Below are 16,578 nucleotides of genomic sequence, written 5' to 3' on the forward strand. Positions count from 1 at the left end.
ATTGGTTTTGTCTTGGTCCTCCAGTTTCCCTTCACATCCGTGCAGGTCAGTTGGTTAATTGGCCACTGGGTGTAGGTGAATGGCAGAATCTTGAGGGAGGTGGGGGACCCAGAAAGAGTAAGAAAAAAGGGACTAACATTGATTGATGGTCAGTGTAGATAGTGGGCTGAGGGACCTATGTCAATGCTTTCTCTCTGTGACTTTATAGCTCTCATGCTGTGAGCCACCCTTGTGTGTGGCTACATCCAGCTGTATATTGAAAGTATAGAACCAGCTGTTCCAGGTTGTGCGAAAGTGGGACCTGACATTGCCGATCAATATTCTATCCAGTTGGACCTTGTCACATTACTTACCCTTTAGACTCTTTAGAGAAGTATTTCTGCACAGAAGCACCTTTGACAAAGGTCCTTGTTGACATTTGTCCTAACTAGCCGCACTCTCTGATCTATAGGCTGTTCCCTGGGACACACACTGAGACAGAAATTCAAGACTGTTTAATGTCATTTCTTGGACACCAATGTAAAGGAGAATGAAATAATTGTTACAAGGACCTGATGCAACACAAAAGATAAAGGGCACAATAAATATAAATGCAAAGGAGAGTTTATATACATAGACTGATTGTATAATGCTAGGCTGTACAAAAGGTTCATTTTTTTTAATTGTCAAAGTATGCATTACAATACAACTCTGATATTCATCTTCTCCAAATAAATATAGAAAAACCACAGGAGTCGTTGAAAGGCAAGACATCAACCCCCTCCCCAACAGAAAAAGGAAGAAGAAACAAAACTTGCAAACCCTGAAACTCCCAGCCCCTCCCTCACACAAAAGAACCAATGGATCGCCTGCACTATAAATGGCAGACGGAACATCAAACTCTAACCCCAACCCCTCCATCGCACTAAAGCTAAAAGATCGCCCAGCCAGAAAATGGCAGCTATAATATGAAAAAAACCAAAACCCCAACCCCTCCCTCACAACAAAAACTGTGACAATAACATCAAACCCTAACCACACCCCCCGCGTAAAAAAGAACGGCGACAATAGCATCAAACCCCAAACACACAAAATATAACAGATCAGACACACAGAAAAACCGAGAACATCAGATCACAGAAACCAACACATCGCCCACCCAGAACCCCAACCCGCCAGCTGGCAGCAAAAAAGGAAATCACAGAAAACTGAAGGAGAAAGCCATCGGGTGACTGACAGGAAATAATAAAGTAGTGATGGAGTTAGTGGGTGGAGGTGTTGACCAGGCTTTCTGCTTGGGGAAAGTAACAGCTTTTGAGAGTGGTGGTCTTGGACTGGGTGTTACATAGCCTCTTCCCTGATGGGAGTGAGACAAACAGTGCATAAGTAGGGTGCGTGGAATCCTTCATGATACTACAGGTAACAGGATCGTTCAGTCTTTCCTGCATCTTATCCTCGATGGCAGCTTGTTGCTGGTGCTGATTTGCACAGTTTTAACTACCTGTTGTGCACCCTTCCTGCCTACTGCAGTGCGGTTTCTGTACCATGCAGTGATGTGACTTGCTCTCTACTGCACACCTGCAGGATGATGTGAGTGTGGATCTGCAGCTCTCTTCGGCCTCCTCAGAAAGTGGAGGCATTAATGAGCTTTCTTGATTGTGTAGGATGCGTTCTGGGACCACGAGAGGTTGTGTGTGGTGTGCGCTCGCAGGAGTTTGAAACAGCCTGCAGTTTCCACTGCTGTAAAGACCATCATGAGTGGTGGGCATTCTCTTGAACTTGATAACTATGTCCTTGGTCTTGTTAACATTGAGGAAGAGGTTACCTGCCTGCCACTAGGTTCGAACTCTTCCACCTCCTGTCTGTAGGCTGTCTCCCCATCGTTGGGGGTGAGCCTCACTATGGTCGTGTCATCCAGGAACTTGGTGACGGGATTGCTCAGGTGTCTGGCCGTGCAGTCATGTGCGAGCAGAGTGTACAGTAATTGGCTCAGCCCAGAGGCCTGGGGGGTGGGGGGGGCTGCACTCGTGTTGAGGATGATAAGGATGGAGGAGCTATTGTGCATCCTGGCTATTTGTTAGGCAGTCCAACACCTACAGTCTCCATTATAGAATGCTTCTGTTGGGAAGCATTTTGGTGAGTGTCCAGTGTGGCAGGAATGGAGTTTCTGATGTGTGTCGTTACCAATCATTCAAAACAGTTCATGATGATTGGCATCAGTGCCACCAAGTGGTAGTTGTTTAGCTCTGAAGGTGTAGAGTCCTTTGATACAGGGATAATGGTGGCTGATTTGCAGCATATGGGGACAGCAGCCTGGATGAGTGATGTGTTGAAGAGGGCTGCGAAGACATCAGGGGTGTGTACACTCCCTCTGAATACTCAGCCCGGGGTGTTGTCTGGCCTGCTCACCTTCCGGGGGGTTGATAACCTGCAGAGTCCTTCCCACGTCTGCTGCTGTTACGGAGAGTGGCTGATCACCTGGCAAGCAAGCGAGCAGCTCTCGTGGCCCTCGTTACGCTGCTTGCCTCGAAGCGTGCGTAGAAGTTATTTAGAGCATCAGGGACACCTGTGTTGCCGGAAGATCAACTTGGGTGAAAGAAAGGACTGTAGCAATTTATTTACTGTGCATATATTATGAATAAAGTTTAATCCTGAAATTTACAAACAGTAAAAAAATTATATCATTAACCAAACCATTCTACTAAATGAATTTAAATACAGTTCAGCATAACCTACTATCAAGTAAACCTAATTTCGAATTTGCTTTCAGCACTATGTTCTTAACTAATTTGATAACAACCTATCTGGAGGCCATTCTGTCCATTGCCTCTATACTAGATCACAGAACAATCCCATCAGCATATATCACCTCTTATTTCCCCATAACCTCTTCTCTCATTGACCACCTCCCAATTCTCTCACAACCCTCCTATACCCGAGGTAAGTTCCAGTAAGCAGTTAACCCATAGCACGCCTTTGGGATGTGGGGAGAAACCAGAGCGGGCTGGGGAAACCTGGATGGTCACAGGGAGATTGTGGAGGGAAACTTGATTGGAAGGGACACTAGCAGGGATGATGGCAGAGCAGCAATGGCTGGAGTTTCTGGGAGCGATTTGGAAGGCACAGGATCGATTCATTCCAAAGAAGTAGTATTCTAAAGGCAGGATGATGCAACTGTGTCTGACAAGAGAAGTCAAAGCCAGCATTCAAACCAAAGAGAGGGTCTATAATACAGCAAAAATTAAAGGGAAGTTAGACGATTAGGATGCTTTTAAAAATCAACAGAAGGCAACTAAAAAAGCCACAAAGAAGGAAAAGATGGATTACAAAGGTAAACTTGCCAATAATATTAAAGAGGATATCAAAAGTCTCTTCAGATACATAAAGTGTAAAAGAGGGGCAAGAGCAGATATCAAACTGCTGGAAAATGATGCTGGAGGGGTTGTAATGGGGGATAAGGAATTGGTGGATGAACTGAATAAGTATTTTGCATCAGTTTTCACTGTGGAAAACACTTGCAGTATGCTGGAGGTTCGAGAGTGTCAGGGGGCAGAAGTGAGTGAAGTTGTCATTGCTGGGGAGAAGATGCTTGGGAAATTGAAGGTAGATGTGTCATTTTGACCAGATGGCCAAGGGTTCTGGAAGAGGAGGCTGAAAGGATTGTGTTGGTGTTAGTAATGAACTTAAAGGAATCTATAAATTCTGGCATGGTTCTGGAGCACTGGAAAATTGCAGAAGTCACCCCACTCTTCAAGAAGGGTCTCGGCCTGAAACCTCGACTGTTCACTCTTTTCCATAGATGCGGCCTGGCCTGCTGAGCTCCTCCGGCCTTTTGTGTGTGTTGTTCACATTGGAATATGAGATCCATTTTGTGGATGTTGGAGTCGACTGTTAAGGATGTGGTTTTAGGGCATTTGGGGGCACATGATAAAAAAAGGCCGAAGTCAGCATGGTTTCCTTAAGGAGAAATCTTGCCTGAAAAATACATTGAAATCCTTTGAGGAAATAACAAGCAGGATAGACAAAGGAGAATTGGTGGATGTGTACTTGTATTTTCAGAAGGCCTTTGACAAGATGCCACATGAGGCTGCTGAACAAATTAAGAGCCCGTGATATTATAGGAAAGATACTAGTATGGTAGAACATTGGCTGATTTGCAGGAGGCGAAGAGTAGGAATAAAGGGAGCCTTTTCTGGCTGGCTGCCAGTGACAAGTGATGTTCCGCAGGGGTCTGTGTTGGAACCACTTCCTTTTACATTATACCTCAATGGCTTGGATAACAGTATTAATGGCTTTGTGGCCAAGTTTGCAGACTGTATGAAGATAGGTGGAGGGGAAGGTAGTGTTGAGGAAGCAGGGAGGCTAGAGAAGGATTTAGATAGATTAGGAGAATGGGCAAAGAAGTGGCAGGAGCACAGTGGAGGTAAGTGTATGGTCAAACATTTCTGTAGAAGAAATAAAAATGTGGACAGTTCTCTAAATGGAGATAAAATCCAGAATGCTGAGGAGCAAAGGGACTTGGGAGACCTTGTGCAGGATTCTCTAAAGGTTAATTTGTAGGTTGAGCCAGTGGTGAGGAAGGCAAATGCAGTGTTAGCCTTCATTTTGAGAGGACTAGAATATAAAAGTGAGGATGTAATGCTGAGGCTTTATAAGGCACTGGTTAGGCCTCACCCTGAGTATTACTATCAGCTTTGGGCCCCTTATCTAAGAAAGGGTGTGCTGACATTAGAGATGGTGCAAAGGAACTTCATGTAACGATTCTAGGATTAAAAGGTTTGTCATATGAAGAGTGTTTGATGACTCTGGGATTATACTCCCTGGAATTCAGAAGAATGGGGTGGGGGGGGGGTATCTCATTGAAACCCATCAAATGTTGAAAGGCCTCGATAGAGTGGATGTGGAAAGGATGATAAGAATTTCTTTAGCCAGAGAGTGGCAAATCTGTGGAATTTGTTCCCACAGGTGGCTGTGGGAGCCAAGTCTTTGGGTATATTTAAGGCAGAGGTTGATAGATTCTTGATTAGTCAGGCCACAAAGGCATCTAGGAAGAAGGCAAGAGATCAGGTCTGAGGGAAATGAATCAGCCATGAAGTGGTGGAGAAGACTCATTGGGCCAAAGGACCCCAAGGAATTCTGAATGGTCACAGGGAGATTCTACACATACAGAACCAGAGAACATCTGGGTAGCTCTAGCTGTGAGACAACAGTACTAAGTCCTTTACAATGGTGCACATACTGAGATGTTCCAGTACTGGGAGAGTCTCGAATGCAGGGCATAACTACTGGATTAGGGAGTAAGTCAATTAAAACTGAGCTGCGTAGAAACTTCTTGTTGTAGTTGGTGAACCTTTAGGATTTTGTACACCATGGAGGACAAACCATTGGGAGCATTTAAAAGGGCCAGACAGGTTTTTATGAAAGAGAATGAGGGTGTGATGAAGTGGCACAGGAGGAGAGGCCTGGGCCGGAGCAGCAATGATTATATAGCATGATAGGACAGAAACGACCAGCTGAGTGGCACACTCACGTTCCTGTTCTCTTGTGTTTACACCATTGTCTAATACCCAATGATGGGAAGAGGAAAATGCAGTAACCCTCTGATAACCCAGCACACGTGGGGTGCTGATGGTGTTGGACGACTGGATGTTAATCTTAGATGTTTCAAAATAGTATTGTAAAATCTCCAGTGAAACAAGTAAGTTCAAAGGGAGACACAAGCTCTGGAACCAAAAGCAAATTGCTGGAGAAACTCAAATGGGTCAGGCAACATTGTGGAGGCAAAGCATTGCTCAATGTTCCGGGTCAAAACCCTACATCAGGGCCGAGTGTGTAGGGGGAAAATAACAAGAGTGTGGAGGTGAGAAGGAGGGGCAAGACAGGAGCTGGCTAGAAGGGGATAGGTGGGGTAGGAGATAGGGAAAGTGAACCAGAGCAGAATAAGCCCAGACAGGTGAGAGGCAGATAGAATTAGGTGGGGGTGGGTAATGGAACCAGATAATAAGGGGGGGGGTAAGAATTGGAGAAGATGAACATAGAGTGAGACAATAGGTGGAGCAATGGGAGTGAGAAAGGAACGCAGGATGAATGGGCGACCTTAAACTTTTAAAAAATCAATGCTCATACCTTTGGGCTGTAGGTTATCCGAGCAGTAGATAGGGTGTTCCTCTGCTAGTTTGCCTTGGGCCTGACTGTGGCAGTGGATAAAGCCAAGGACAGGCAACTTGGCCTGGGACTGGGAATGGGAAGGGAGCTTAAATGACGTGCAGCCTGAAGTCTGAAATGGCAATTGCAGACAGAAGCTCTGCAAAATGATCACCTAGTCTGTGCTTGGCTTCATCAGTGTGTAGACACTGACACTTTTGAATTGCACTGGACTAGCTTGGAGGAGGGTTGGGACAGTGGGGGGGGGGGGGCCCTGGTGAGGGGGGTGGGATGGTTGGGATGGGGGACCCTGGTGAGGTGGGAGGGATGATTGGAACGGGGGGGGGGGGGGCCTGGTGAGGGGGGTGGGATGGGGGACCCTGGTGAGGTGGGAGGGACGGTTGGGACAGGGGGGGCCCTGGTGAGGGGGTGGGACGGTTGGGATGGGGATCTTGGTGGGAGGGAGGGACGGTTGGGGCCCTGGTGAGGGGGGAGGGACAGTTGGGATGGGGGGCCATGGTGGGGGGGAGGGACTGTTGGGACGGAGGACCCTAGTGGGGGGGGGAGGGTTAGATCAAGGACTCCTGGTCAGTAGGGACAGTTGGGACGGGGGGGCCCTGGTGAGGGGGGTGGGATGGGGGACCCTGGTGAGGTGGGAGGGACGGTTGGGACAGGGGGGGCCCTGGTGAAGGGGGAAGGACGGTTGGGACGGGGGGGGGGGGCCCTGGTGAGGGAGGTAGGATGGTTGGGATGGGGGGTCCCTGGTGAGGGGGGAAGGACGGTTGGGACGGAGAGGGGCCCTGATGAGTGGGGAGGGACGGTTGGGATGGAGGACCCTGGTGAGGGGGGTGGGATGGTTGGGATGGGGGACCCTGGTGAGGTGGGAGGGATGATTGGAACGGGGGGGGGGGGCCTGGTGAGGGGGGTGGGATGGGGGACCCTGGTGAGGTGGGAGGGACGGTTGGGACAGGGGGGGCCCTGGTGAGGGGGTGGGACGGTTGGGATGGGGATCTTGGTGGGAGGGAGGGACGGTTGGGGCCCTGGTGAGGGGGGAGGGACAGTTGGGATGGGGGGCCATGGTGGGGGGGAGGGACTGTTGGGACGGAGGACCCTAGTGGGGGGGGGAGGGTTAGATCAAGGACTCCTGGTCAGTAGGGACAGTTGGGACGGGGGGGCCCTGGTGAGGGGGGTGGGATGGGGGACCCTGGTGAGGTGGGAGGGACGGTTGGGACAGGGGGGGCCCTGGTGAAGGGGGAAGGACGGTTGGGACGGGGGGGGGGGGCCCTGGTGAGGGAGGTAGGATGGTTGGGATGGGGGGTCCCTGGTGAGGGGGGAAGGACGGTTGGGACGGAGAGGGGCCCTGATGAGTGGGGAGGGACGGTTGGGATGGAGGACCCTGGTGGGGGGGGAGGGACGGTTGGGATGGGGGGGGGGCCTGGTGAGGTGGGAAGGACGGTTGGGACGGGAGGCCCTGGTGAGGAGGGTGGGACGGTTGGGACTGGGGGGGCCCTGGTGAGGGGGGTGGGACGGTTGGGACTGGGGGGGCCCTGGTGAGGGGGGTGGGACGGTTGGGATGGGGATCTTGGTGGGAGGGAGGGACGGTTGGGGCCCTGGTGAGGGGGGAGGGACAGTTGGGATGGGGGGCCATGGTGGGGGGGAGGGACTGTTGGGACGGAGGACCCTAGTTGGGGGGGGGGAGGGTTAGATCAAGGACTCCTGGTCAGTAGGGACAGTTGGGACGGGGGGGCCCTGGTGAAGGGGGTGGGACGGTTGGGATGGGGATCTTGGTGGGAGGGAGGGACGGTTGTGGCCCTGGTGAGGGGGGAGGGACAGTTGGGATGGGGGGCCATGGTGGGGGGGGAGGGACTGTTGGGACGGAGGACCCTATTGGTGGGGGGGAGGGTTAGATCAAGGACTCCTGGTCAGTAGGGACAGTTGGGACGGGGGGGGGGGTCCTGGTGAGGGGGGAGGGACGGGGGAGCCCTGGTGAGGGGGGAGGGTTAGATCAAGGATTCCTGGTCAGTAGGGACGGTTGGGACAGGGACCCTGGTGAGGGGGGAGGGACGGTTGAGACGGAGGACCCTGGTGATGGGGGGAGGGACGGTTGGGACGGAGGACCCTAGTGAGGGGGGGGAGGGACTGTTGGGACGGGCGACCCTGGTGAGGGGGGAGGGTTAGATCAAGGACTCCTCGTCAGTAGGGACGGTTGGGACAGGGACCCTGGTGAGGGGGGAGGGACTGTTGGGACGGAGGACCCTAGTGAGGGGGGGAGGGACTGTTGGGACGGGCGACCCTGGTGAGGAGAGAGGGTTAGATCAAGGACTCCTCGTCAGTAGGGACGGTTGGGACAGGGACCCTGGTGAGGGGGGTAGGACGGTTGGGATGGGGGACCCTGGTGAGGGGGGAGGGACGGTTGGGATGGGGGACCCTGATGAGGGGGGAGGGACGGTTGGGACAGAGGACGCTGATGTGGGGGGAGGGATGGTTGGGACGGGGGACCCTGGTGAGGGGGGAGGGTTAGATCAAGGACTCCTGGTCAGTAGGGACAGTTGAGACGGAGGACCCTAGTGAGGGGGGAGGGAGTGTTGGGACGGGGATCTTGGTGAGGGGGGAGGGTTAGATCAAGGACTCCTGGTCAGTAGGGACGGGGGTCCCTGGTGAGGGGGGAGGGTTAGATCAAGGACTCCTGGTCAGTAGGGACTGTTGGGACAGGGACCCTGGTGAGGGGGGGGAGGGACGGTTGGGACAGGGACCCTGGTGAGGGGGGGGGGAAGGGAAGATGGAACGGGGACCCCTAATGAGTGGGAAGCGAAAATGGGAACAGGAATCTAAGTGAGTATTGGAGGGTGGGAATCATCACCTTACTGTATGACCCAAATGCAGAAACATTGGGATTTCTGAATTTGGACAACAGAATATCATTTGTCGTTGTGCTGCGGTTGCCAACACACAGTATTGCATTTCCATTTGAGTCCATTTACTGCAGGGGGTTATTTTAATTATTTAGTTTTCATTCTCTCTGCCTAGTGACTTCCAACAATCTCTGCAGCTTAGAAGCAAACACTGTCTGGGTGATGTATGGTATCTCCAAAGGCTGTGAAGCGGAACCTCAGCATTCCCTGAATGGACAAGGTAAAATGGACAGGACATCTCTCCACTCCACACCCGCAATACACCTCGGGGCATTTGACCACTTCACCACAAGAACATTTGCTGATGTAAAATGGATCATATTTAAATATTAGGTTTTCAAAGCAATAGTTCAAGTGCAAATTTCAACATTGCAACAGTTGTGATCTAATAGACAAATCTATCAATGTCACTTGTTTTAATAGAAAATAAGGACTGTGTTATGTTTTCCCACAACAATGGGTTATTCTGGTTGACTTAAACAATAAACCTCTTCATTCTAATCTCTGGCAACCTCTCTCTCTGGCATTATGTAAGCCATTAAACAATAATTAATTTGTACAAGTTTTAAATAAAACACTGAAATAAAAGTTAAAATATTAATAATTGTCTGAAAGTAACATGAGTAATTAAATTAGGTTACTTTCAGACAATTATTGATACTTTCAATTTTACTTTTGTTATACTTAAAACTTGCGCATATTAACTACCCATAACTAGACTAATTAAATTATGAGTTGGAAAGTCCCTGCTACCAGACGCCCAGCATAATTTAAAGAGCAAGTGGAGAGAAATAAAGATGGGGGGGTGTAGACACAAAAAACACAGTAACCAGGAGAGTTAGAACCAGAAAGCTCATGGTGCAGCAGCAGAGTTATATGAGAATAACTGGGAGATCAGGCAGCATCTGTGTGAAGAGAATTTGGGTCAGCAATGAAGCAACCTTCAGAGAAAGGTGGGGGTGGTTGGGAGGGGGAGAGAAGGAAGCAAGCCAAAAAGAAAATGCTGGAGGAATTCAGCAGGTCAGGAAGCAGCTACAGAAAGTTGGCGTTTCAGGCCAAGACCCTTTATCACTAAACCAGAAGACCTACCTGAAACATTAACTGTTTATTCCCCCTCCACAGATGCTGCCTGACCTGTTGTGTTCCTCCAGCATTTTGTCTGTGTTGCTCTAGATTTCCAGCATCTGCAGAATCTCATGTCTAAGCCAACGAAGAAAGCCAATTACCCCCCCCCCCAACTGTTCTTCATTAATCCATCTCAGCTATGTTACTTTGTCCCCCCATTCCCCAAAGCCCCACCCTCAAAATGTTGTTTCACTTGAACAGATTTGTCTCTCATTCCACTATGTTCATTTCAGGTTTTTACTCCGATAACTTATTGCTCACTCTTACCTCTCCGTTTGAAAAACAAATCCCTTGTCTCAGAATGGACATAGGTAGAGAAGACTTGCCTTTTACACGGTTAGAATGCCTCAGCATTTCACAGGTTAGAAGTGTATCCCTGTTGTTTTCTAGGCCAAGCGGCAGCCAATTTACACACAGCAGGATCCCGGATTTAGCAATAAAATAGATTAGTTGCTCCTGCCTGTGTTTGCTGCTGCCAAGGTCACATTGAAACCTCTGCATACAAGACCAACTTTTGCTAAATCTTACCACATCAGGGGTAAGTGGAAAACTGTAACCTGTGCACAGTAAGGTTTGAATGCCATTTAGAAAATCTACTTTCTTTAAATCTGAAGCAAAGACCGTCACATTGCTCATTGACTTAACTTTGGTTTACGTTCAGTTTTATTTAGCCGGAGCTTGCTATGATTTTAATCGCCAACATTACTCTCTCACTAATATGTATAGAAATGGAAAAGCACGTTCTGCCATTAGCAAGTTCTGAGTGGTCAGACACTTTAGTACAGTATTGTTTTTTTATTTAATTGTTAACACTAAATTTACAATTCTGCATAAAATGATTTAAGCAGAAAGACAAAGGTCGAGCAATATAATTAGTTCAGCCTTTTGATAGATTATGCAAATCAGAAAATGAATGGTAATATTAATTTATTGGACACCATACAGCCACATTTGTAATACCAGACTATATACTTTTGACTGATAACCTTGAATTTATCTTCACACAGAATATGCTGGATCACAATAAAGTGTTCCTAATCCACCTTTACTGGGAACTCTGTGAATAATACTCAATACAGATAATATCACTCAAACCTTAGATCCAACTGCACTAAATGGCAGATCTTTTTTCGTATGATAATACAGTATAATAACAATGTATTAACTTGTAAAATCTGCTGGTTCATTAATGAATTCCAACAATTCAAGATTAAAGTTTCTGCCAAATCCAAACTGCTGCCACACCAGTCTACACGAAGCAAAAGGAGAGTGATGTTGGCACATGCAATAAAATGAGACCAATGTAGGTGGTTGGTTGATGGTCAGTGTGGACTCCGGGGGCTGGAAGACCTGCTTCCGAGTCGCATGAATCGGTAACAGAACAGCGTGGCTCAGGAACAGGCCCTCAGTGCCTGTGCCAAACACAAAACAAAATTAAGCTGTCTTCTGCCTGCACATGATCTATATCCCTGCACGTTGACATGTTCCTCTAAAAGCCTCTTAAACATCACCCTTGTATCTGCTTCCAGCACCATCCCCAACAGCCCAATCCAGGAGCGAGTAACGCTGATATTTCAACACCATGACGCACTTCACCAATAAGATGCCCCACATTGAGGTCTCATGGATAAAGCAGGAACTATTCCATGACACCTTGGTCCTTTGGGAGCGCCACTGTGATCCCACGGATCCCCCGATGCCGTCACTGGAGAGCAGTCTGTGCACTTACAAGGCACTTCTCTTCATTTCAAGCCAAGGCATACTCAAAGGTCCCCTTCTCTAACCCGTCCATCCCATCTGCCCAAGTTGAGGATGGCATGCTGCTGTAAGGGTCGAGAAGGATCCGGAAACACCGCACAATGAGGAGGCCCAGGAAAATGAATAAGATGCCCACGAAAGCGAAGGCGGTTTTCTGCTCCAGTGTCAGTGGGTAGGTGTGCATGCTGCCACCTGTGCTGATGCCCAGGGAGCTGTTATAGTGATTGTTGATCATTGTCACAGGGATGTAGCTTCGTAACAGTGGGTGTCATCGGAGTTAAATCTACCGGAAGTAAAAACATCATAATTAGCACGAGGAAGGCAAAGGAAACCCACCTGTTGATGCGGGAACTCTGCAAGGGTAACACAGCACTCAAAGGGGCAGGCAGCATCTATGGGTGGGTGGGTGGGGCGGGGGATAGTATAGGGTGAACTCTGCCAGTTGTTGAACACAAAAACTCCAACTCTGCCTCCCTTCACCCTTCCAGCTGCAGAGTACTTAGTCCCATCATCAGCCCCTTCCCCACCCCTATAACAGCCCCCACGTCATTAGAGATACTCCCAGCCTGCTACACGCTGATGGTGGATGGTGCCTCAGGGCATGGACCCCACTCATGCCGAGGACAGTCATCCTCACAGACGTTAAACATGTTGCACTCACCCCCCTTGGGGTCAAGGTTAAAACCACTAGTCAACTTGGTTACAAGAGAGTTAAACAGATGGTTACCAGGTCTGAACAGAGATGAGGGAGAGTGGATCAGATGGAGAAGGGGAATATATGACAAAGGAAGACAATGGACATGGATGGAGAGGATAGGGCCTGCAGGAGGAGAGGATGGAACAAGATGGGGAAATTCTACATGGACAAGATGGGGGAATGAGTTAGGATGGACAGAGTGGAGCGGACAGAGTCGGACAAGGACAGGATGGGCAGTGATTGAAGGAGGTGTGGGGGCAAAGAAGGGAAGGAAATGAGAAAACGTGGGATGAAGTGACAGAAGTGTAGAAGGCAAAATGATGGGAATGAGCATTATAGGAAAAAGAGAGTGGATACCTGGATGGGAAGAGATGGGATGGAGAAATATTGGGTAGGGCTGCAATAGTGAGACGTAGAGTGGGATGGAGGGTTTCGATAAGGAACAGGACAGGGAGGCATAGGGCGGAAAGAGATCCAGGGGGAAGTGGATTGACGCACAGGGACAGGCATTGCTGTAGGGTGAGATGGAAGGGGGAAACGAATAGAATGAGCAGGGGGTGGGACGGAGAAGAAATTGGATGGGAAGTGATAGAGCGGAGGAGGGATAGAAGGGACAGGCTTGGAAGCGTCTGGAAATAACTTAAACTGGGGAGAGAGGTAGCAAGGCGGGCTATAGACGAAGAAGGTTGAGATGTAACGGATAAATCAGAGGAGGACGGGAGGGCGGAGGGAGGCGGAGGGATAGGGAGACCAGGTTACCGGTACCGTGGTGCCCTGTGGCCGGTAGCCGCAGCCCCGAAGACAGACGGAGGCGCTCCCGGCTCCAGCCGACCTGTTGCGCATCTGCACAGCGGCGGCCGCCCGGGGACCCGCCTTCCGCAGCGGCGACTCAGGCCAAAGTTTGTCCCCCGCCCGCCATCTCCGAGGCTGGAAGCAGAGTGGCCGCCGTCATGCTCCCGTCCCCGGGTCAATGCAGGCGGCTGAGGCGGGGCATTCGCACCTGATGCGCCGCCGGGAGCTCCATCTGTCTCCCGCCGGTACAGTATTCGGTCCTCGGGATTCCCCCCGTCTCCTACCGTTGTCCGAGACGCCCGCTGATTCTCCGCAGCCGCTGCCCGGTCCCTGGGACCCTCGCCCGTCTGTGAAGTGGCGTTGGGGGGCTTCGCTCTGCCCGAGCCTGCAGCCCGAGTGAAGCAGGTTGTATAGGCGGGCCAGGTAACCTGGGCGGGACTGGCTGTCATCGCTCCCTCATCCCGTCCCGGGAGCTCCGTCTCCTCCTACCCCCCCATCAGCTTTCGCTCTGCACCGCACCTGGTACCCTGGCATCTCTCAGCCTCATCGCCATCTGGCCGGAGATGATTATGCCAGTACAGGCTGTTGTCTGAAAGCAGTTCCTGCCCGTGCTCTCCTTCTCAATGAAGAACCCCAACACCCCTCCTCCGCAGAGGAGCGGACAGCCCCAGATGAGGCAGAGGGGTTAAGGGCGCTAGGCTGGGGGGGGAGGGGTCGGGGATACTGGGCTTGGTTGGCATTGCCCTGCTCCAGCGATGCAATGAGGGGTGCAGGGCACCTATTACCACCTGTTCCTCCCAGAGCCCATCGCTGCAGGGCTTCAGCGACCCCGGTTCGATCCTGACTGCGGGTGCTGTCTGTGTGGCGTTAGAACCGCCCCGGGTCCTTCCAGTTTCCCTCCCATGTGCCAAAGATGTGGGGAGTTGGTGGGTTGTTAACTGCTGTGAAGTGCCCCTGGTGTACTGGAGAATCTGGGAGGGGGGAACGGATAGGAATGTGGGGAGAATAAAATAGGATTATTTAGGCTTGGCGTAACTGGGTGCTTGATAATCAGCATCCACCCTGATGGATTGAAGGCCCTGTGTTCATTCTGTGACACTGAAAGATTTAACCATTCTCCTGCTTTTTACCCCATTCCTAAACATTTGCAGCCCTTAATACCACCTGCAGTGTGTACCATTTACAAAAATGCCCAACGATTACTCGCCCAGGCTACTCAACAACCCGTGATCTCGACCAACGAGAAGGAGGGCAGCAGCTGCACAGGATCTCCCACCAGCCGCAGATTCTTCTCCAAGTCGCACACCATCCTGATCTGGAAAGGCATCACCAGCCAGGTCTGAATCCTGGCTCGTCCTGCCCTCCCCACAGTTAAGCAGAACACCTTCACCAGAAGGACTCCAACGGGTTAAATTTCTGGCTCACCGCCACCATCTCAAGTACTGTTCCCCCTAGGCCTCATGGTTGCACGGCCGCACCATAGCCGAAATGCTCCCGCACACATAGCCTTTCTTTCCACGCAGCTGGAATTCTCTCAACGTTTAAATATTTAAAGTGCCACACAGTTTTTAGGCCGAGTAAACATTTTCTGCTCAGCGAAAAGGTTGGTCCATGCAGCTGCAAAAAAAAAATTAGAGGGAAGGTTGGTCTGGAGCAGATAGGGATGGCCAATAAAAACCAGAGGGCTGGATTTTATAAATAATATAAATGTTAACATAGACTCTGCTTCCACTGATTCTGGCTGGACATTTTGTGCCCATAGAATCCTCTGCCTGAAACTGCTATGAACAAGTAGTTAATTGTATTCTTTTGTTGAGTTACAAATTTTACTGGTGCGTGGAAAAGTTTTTTCTCTTGTTATCTTGGTGAGTCTTCCATCAACATCACTGTTGAATCTTGATGTAGGGTCTCAGCTTGAAATGTCAACTCTTTATTCTTCTCCATAGATGCTGCCTGACCTGCTAAACTCCTCCAGCATTATGTGTGTGTTGTTCTGAAATTCCACAACTGCAGAATCTCTTGTGTTTATCAATATGTCTGGTGGCCCCAGCTTCTGCCATCTCCCCTCAAAGCCAAACCTCAGCAGTACTGTAAACCTTACACCACAGAGTGGTGTTGCACCTGAGCCCCAAACACTTCCTTTGCTTCTGTACTGTGCCTCTACAGGCAATACTGAGCATCCCATCAACATTTCATTAAACTTCATTTTATTAACATTCTCACTTAAAAGATTCTGAGCTTCTCTGTTCCTGATAAAGATTTTAATCACTAGAACTGCAACACTACATACTTAGCAGTTTTAAATTCTGTCCAACCACTGCCTAATCTATTAATTTGTTCCCATCTACCCTTGTCTGTTTCAAAGTTAATGAAACTTCCTAATTTCTGTTATCTTCAACTGTTGAAATGATAATCATCTACACTCAGTGTCCACTTTATTAGGTGCGCCTGTACACCTGCTTGCTAATGCAAATATCTAATCAGCCAAACATACAGCAAGAGGTTCAGTTGTTCAGAACAAATATCAGAACAAGAAAGAAATGATCTCAGTGACTTTGACCATGGAATGATTATTGATGCCAGAGGGGATGGTTTGAGTATCTCAGAAACTGCTGATCTGGTATATTCACATACAACCGTCTCCAGAGCTTACAGAAAATGGCGTGAAAAACAAAAAAAACTGTTGAGGGAATCTGCAGATGCTGGGAATTCAAGCAACACATGCAAAGTGCTGGTGGAACACAGCAGGTCAGGCAGCATCTATGGAGAAGAATAAAGAGTTGACATTTCAAGCTGAGATCCTACATCAAGATTCAACAGTGATGTTGATGGAAGACTCACCAAGATAACAAGAGAAAAAACTTTTCCACGCACCAGTAAAATTTGTAACTCAACAAAAGAATGCAATTAACTACTTGTTCATAGCAGTTTCAGGCAGAGGATTCTGTGGGCACAAAATGTCCTTCGTCAGGACTGGTCTCGGCCTGAAACGTCGACAGCGCTTCTCCCTATAGACGCTGCCCGGCCTGCTGCGTTCCAGCATTTTGTGTGTGTTGATGAGTGCCAGTTCTGTGAATGAAAGCATCTTGTTCATGAGAGAGGTGAGAAGAGAATGGCCAGTCTGGCTCAGGCTGACAGGAGAGTGACAAAAACTCAAACAACCACACATTA

The 16,578-nt window shown here is 49.6% G+C and overlaps 1 protein-coding gene across 7 annotated transcripts; it reads right to left on the reverse strand.

Moving 5' to 3' along the window:
• Positions 1-479: 479 nt before the first annotated feature.
• On the reverse strand, positions 480-14,525 carry LOC132378822 (cortexin-2-like). Of its 7 annotated transcripts, none has more exons than XM_059946055.1 (3): positions 14,196-14,525; positions 10,428-12,201; positions 480-2,545 (listed from the first exon to the last, which is right to left on the reverse strand). In XM_059946055.1, exon 2 carries the CDS (start codon positions 12,151-12,153, stop codon positions 11,908-11,910), a length of 246 nt encoding a protein of 81 aa, XP_059802038.1. In that variant the 5' UTR covers positions 12,154-12,201; positions 14,196-14,525; the 3' UTR covers positions 480-2,545; positions 10,428-11,907. The 7 variants fall into 7 exon arrangements, with proteins under 7 accessions (XP_059802038.1, XP_059802036.1, XP_059802035.1 ...); XM_059946053.1 differs by lacking the exon at positions 14,196-14,525 and adding an exon at positions 13,927-14,135; XM_059946052.1 differs by lacking the exon at positions 14,196-14,525 and adding an exon at positions 13,375-13,858.
• Between the last annotated feature and the right edge of the window lie 2,053 nt (positions 14,526-16,578).

This window comes from Hypanus sabinus, chromosome 21 (genome assembly GCF_030144855.1).
Source record: "Hypanus sabinus isolate sHypSab1 chromosome 21, sHypSab1.hap1, whole genome shotgun sequence".
In the NCBI taxonomy this organism is placed as follows: Eukaryota; Metazoa; Chordata; class Chondrichthyes; order Myliobatiformes; family Dasyatidae; genus Hypanus; species Hypanus sabinus.

Coding starts and splice junctions, on each gene's coding strand:
- LOC132378822 (XM_059946055.1), bottom strand. CDS start 12,153: ATGATCAACAATCACTATAACAGCTCCCTGGGCATCAGCACAGGTGGC.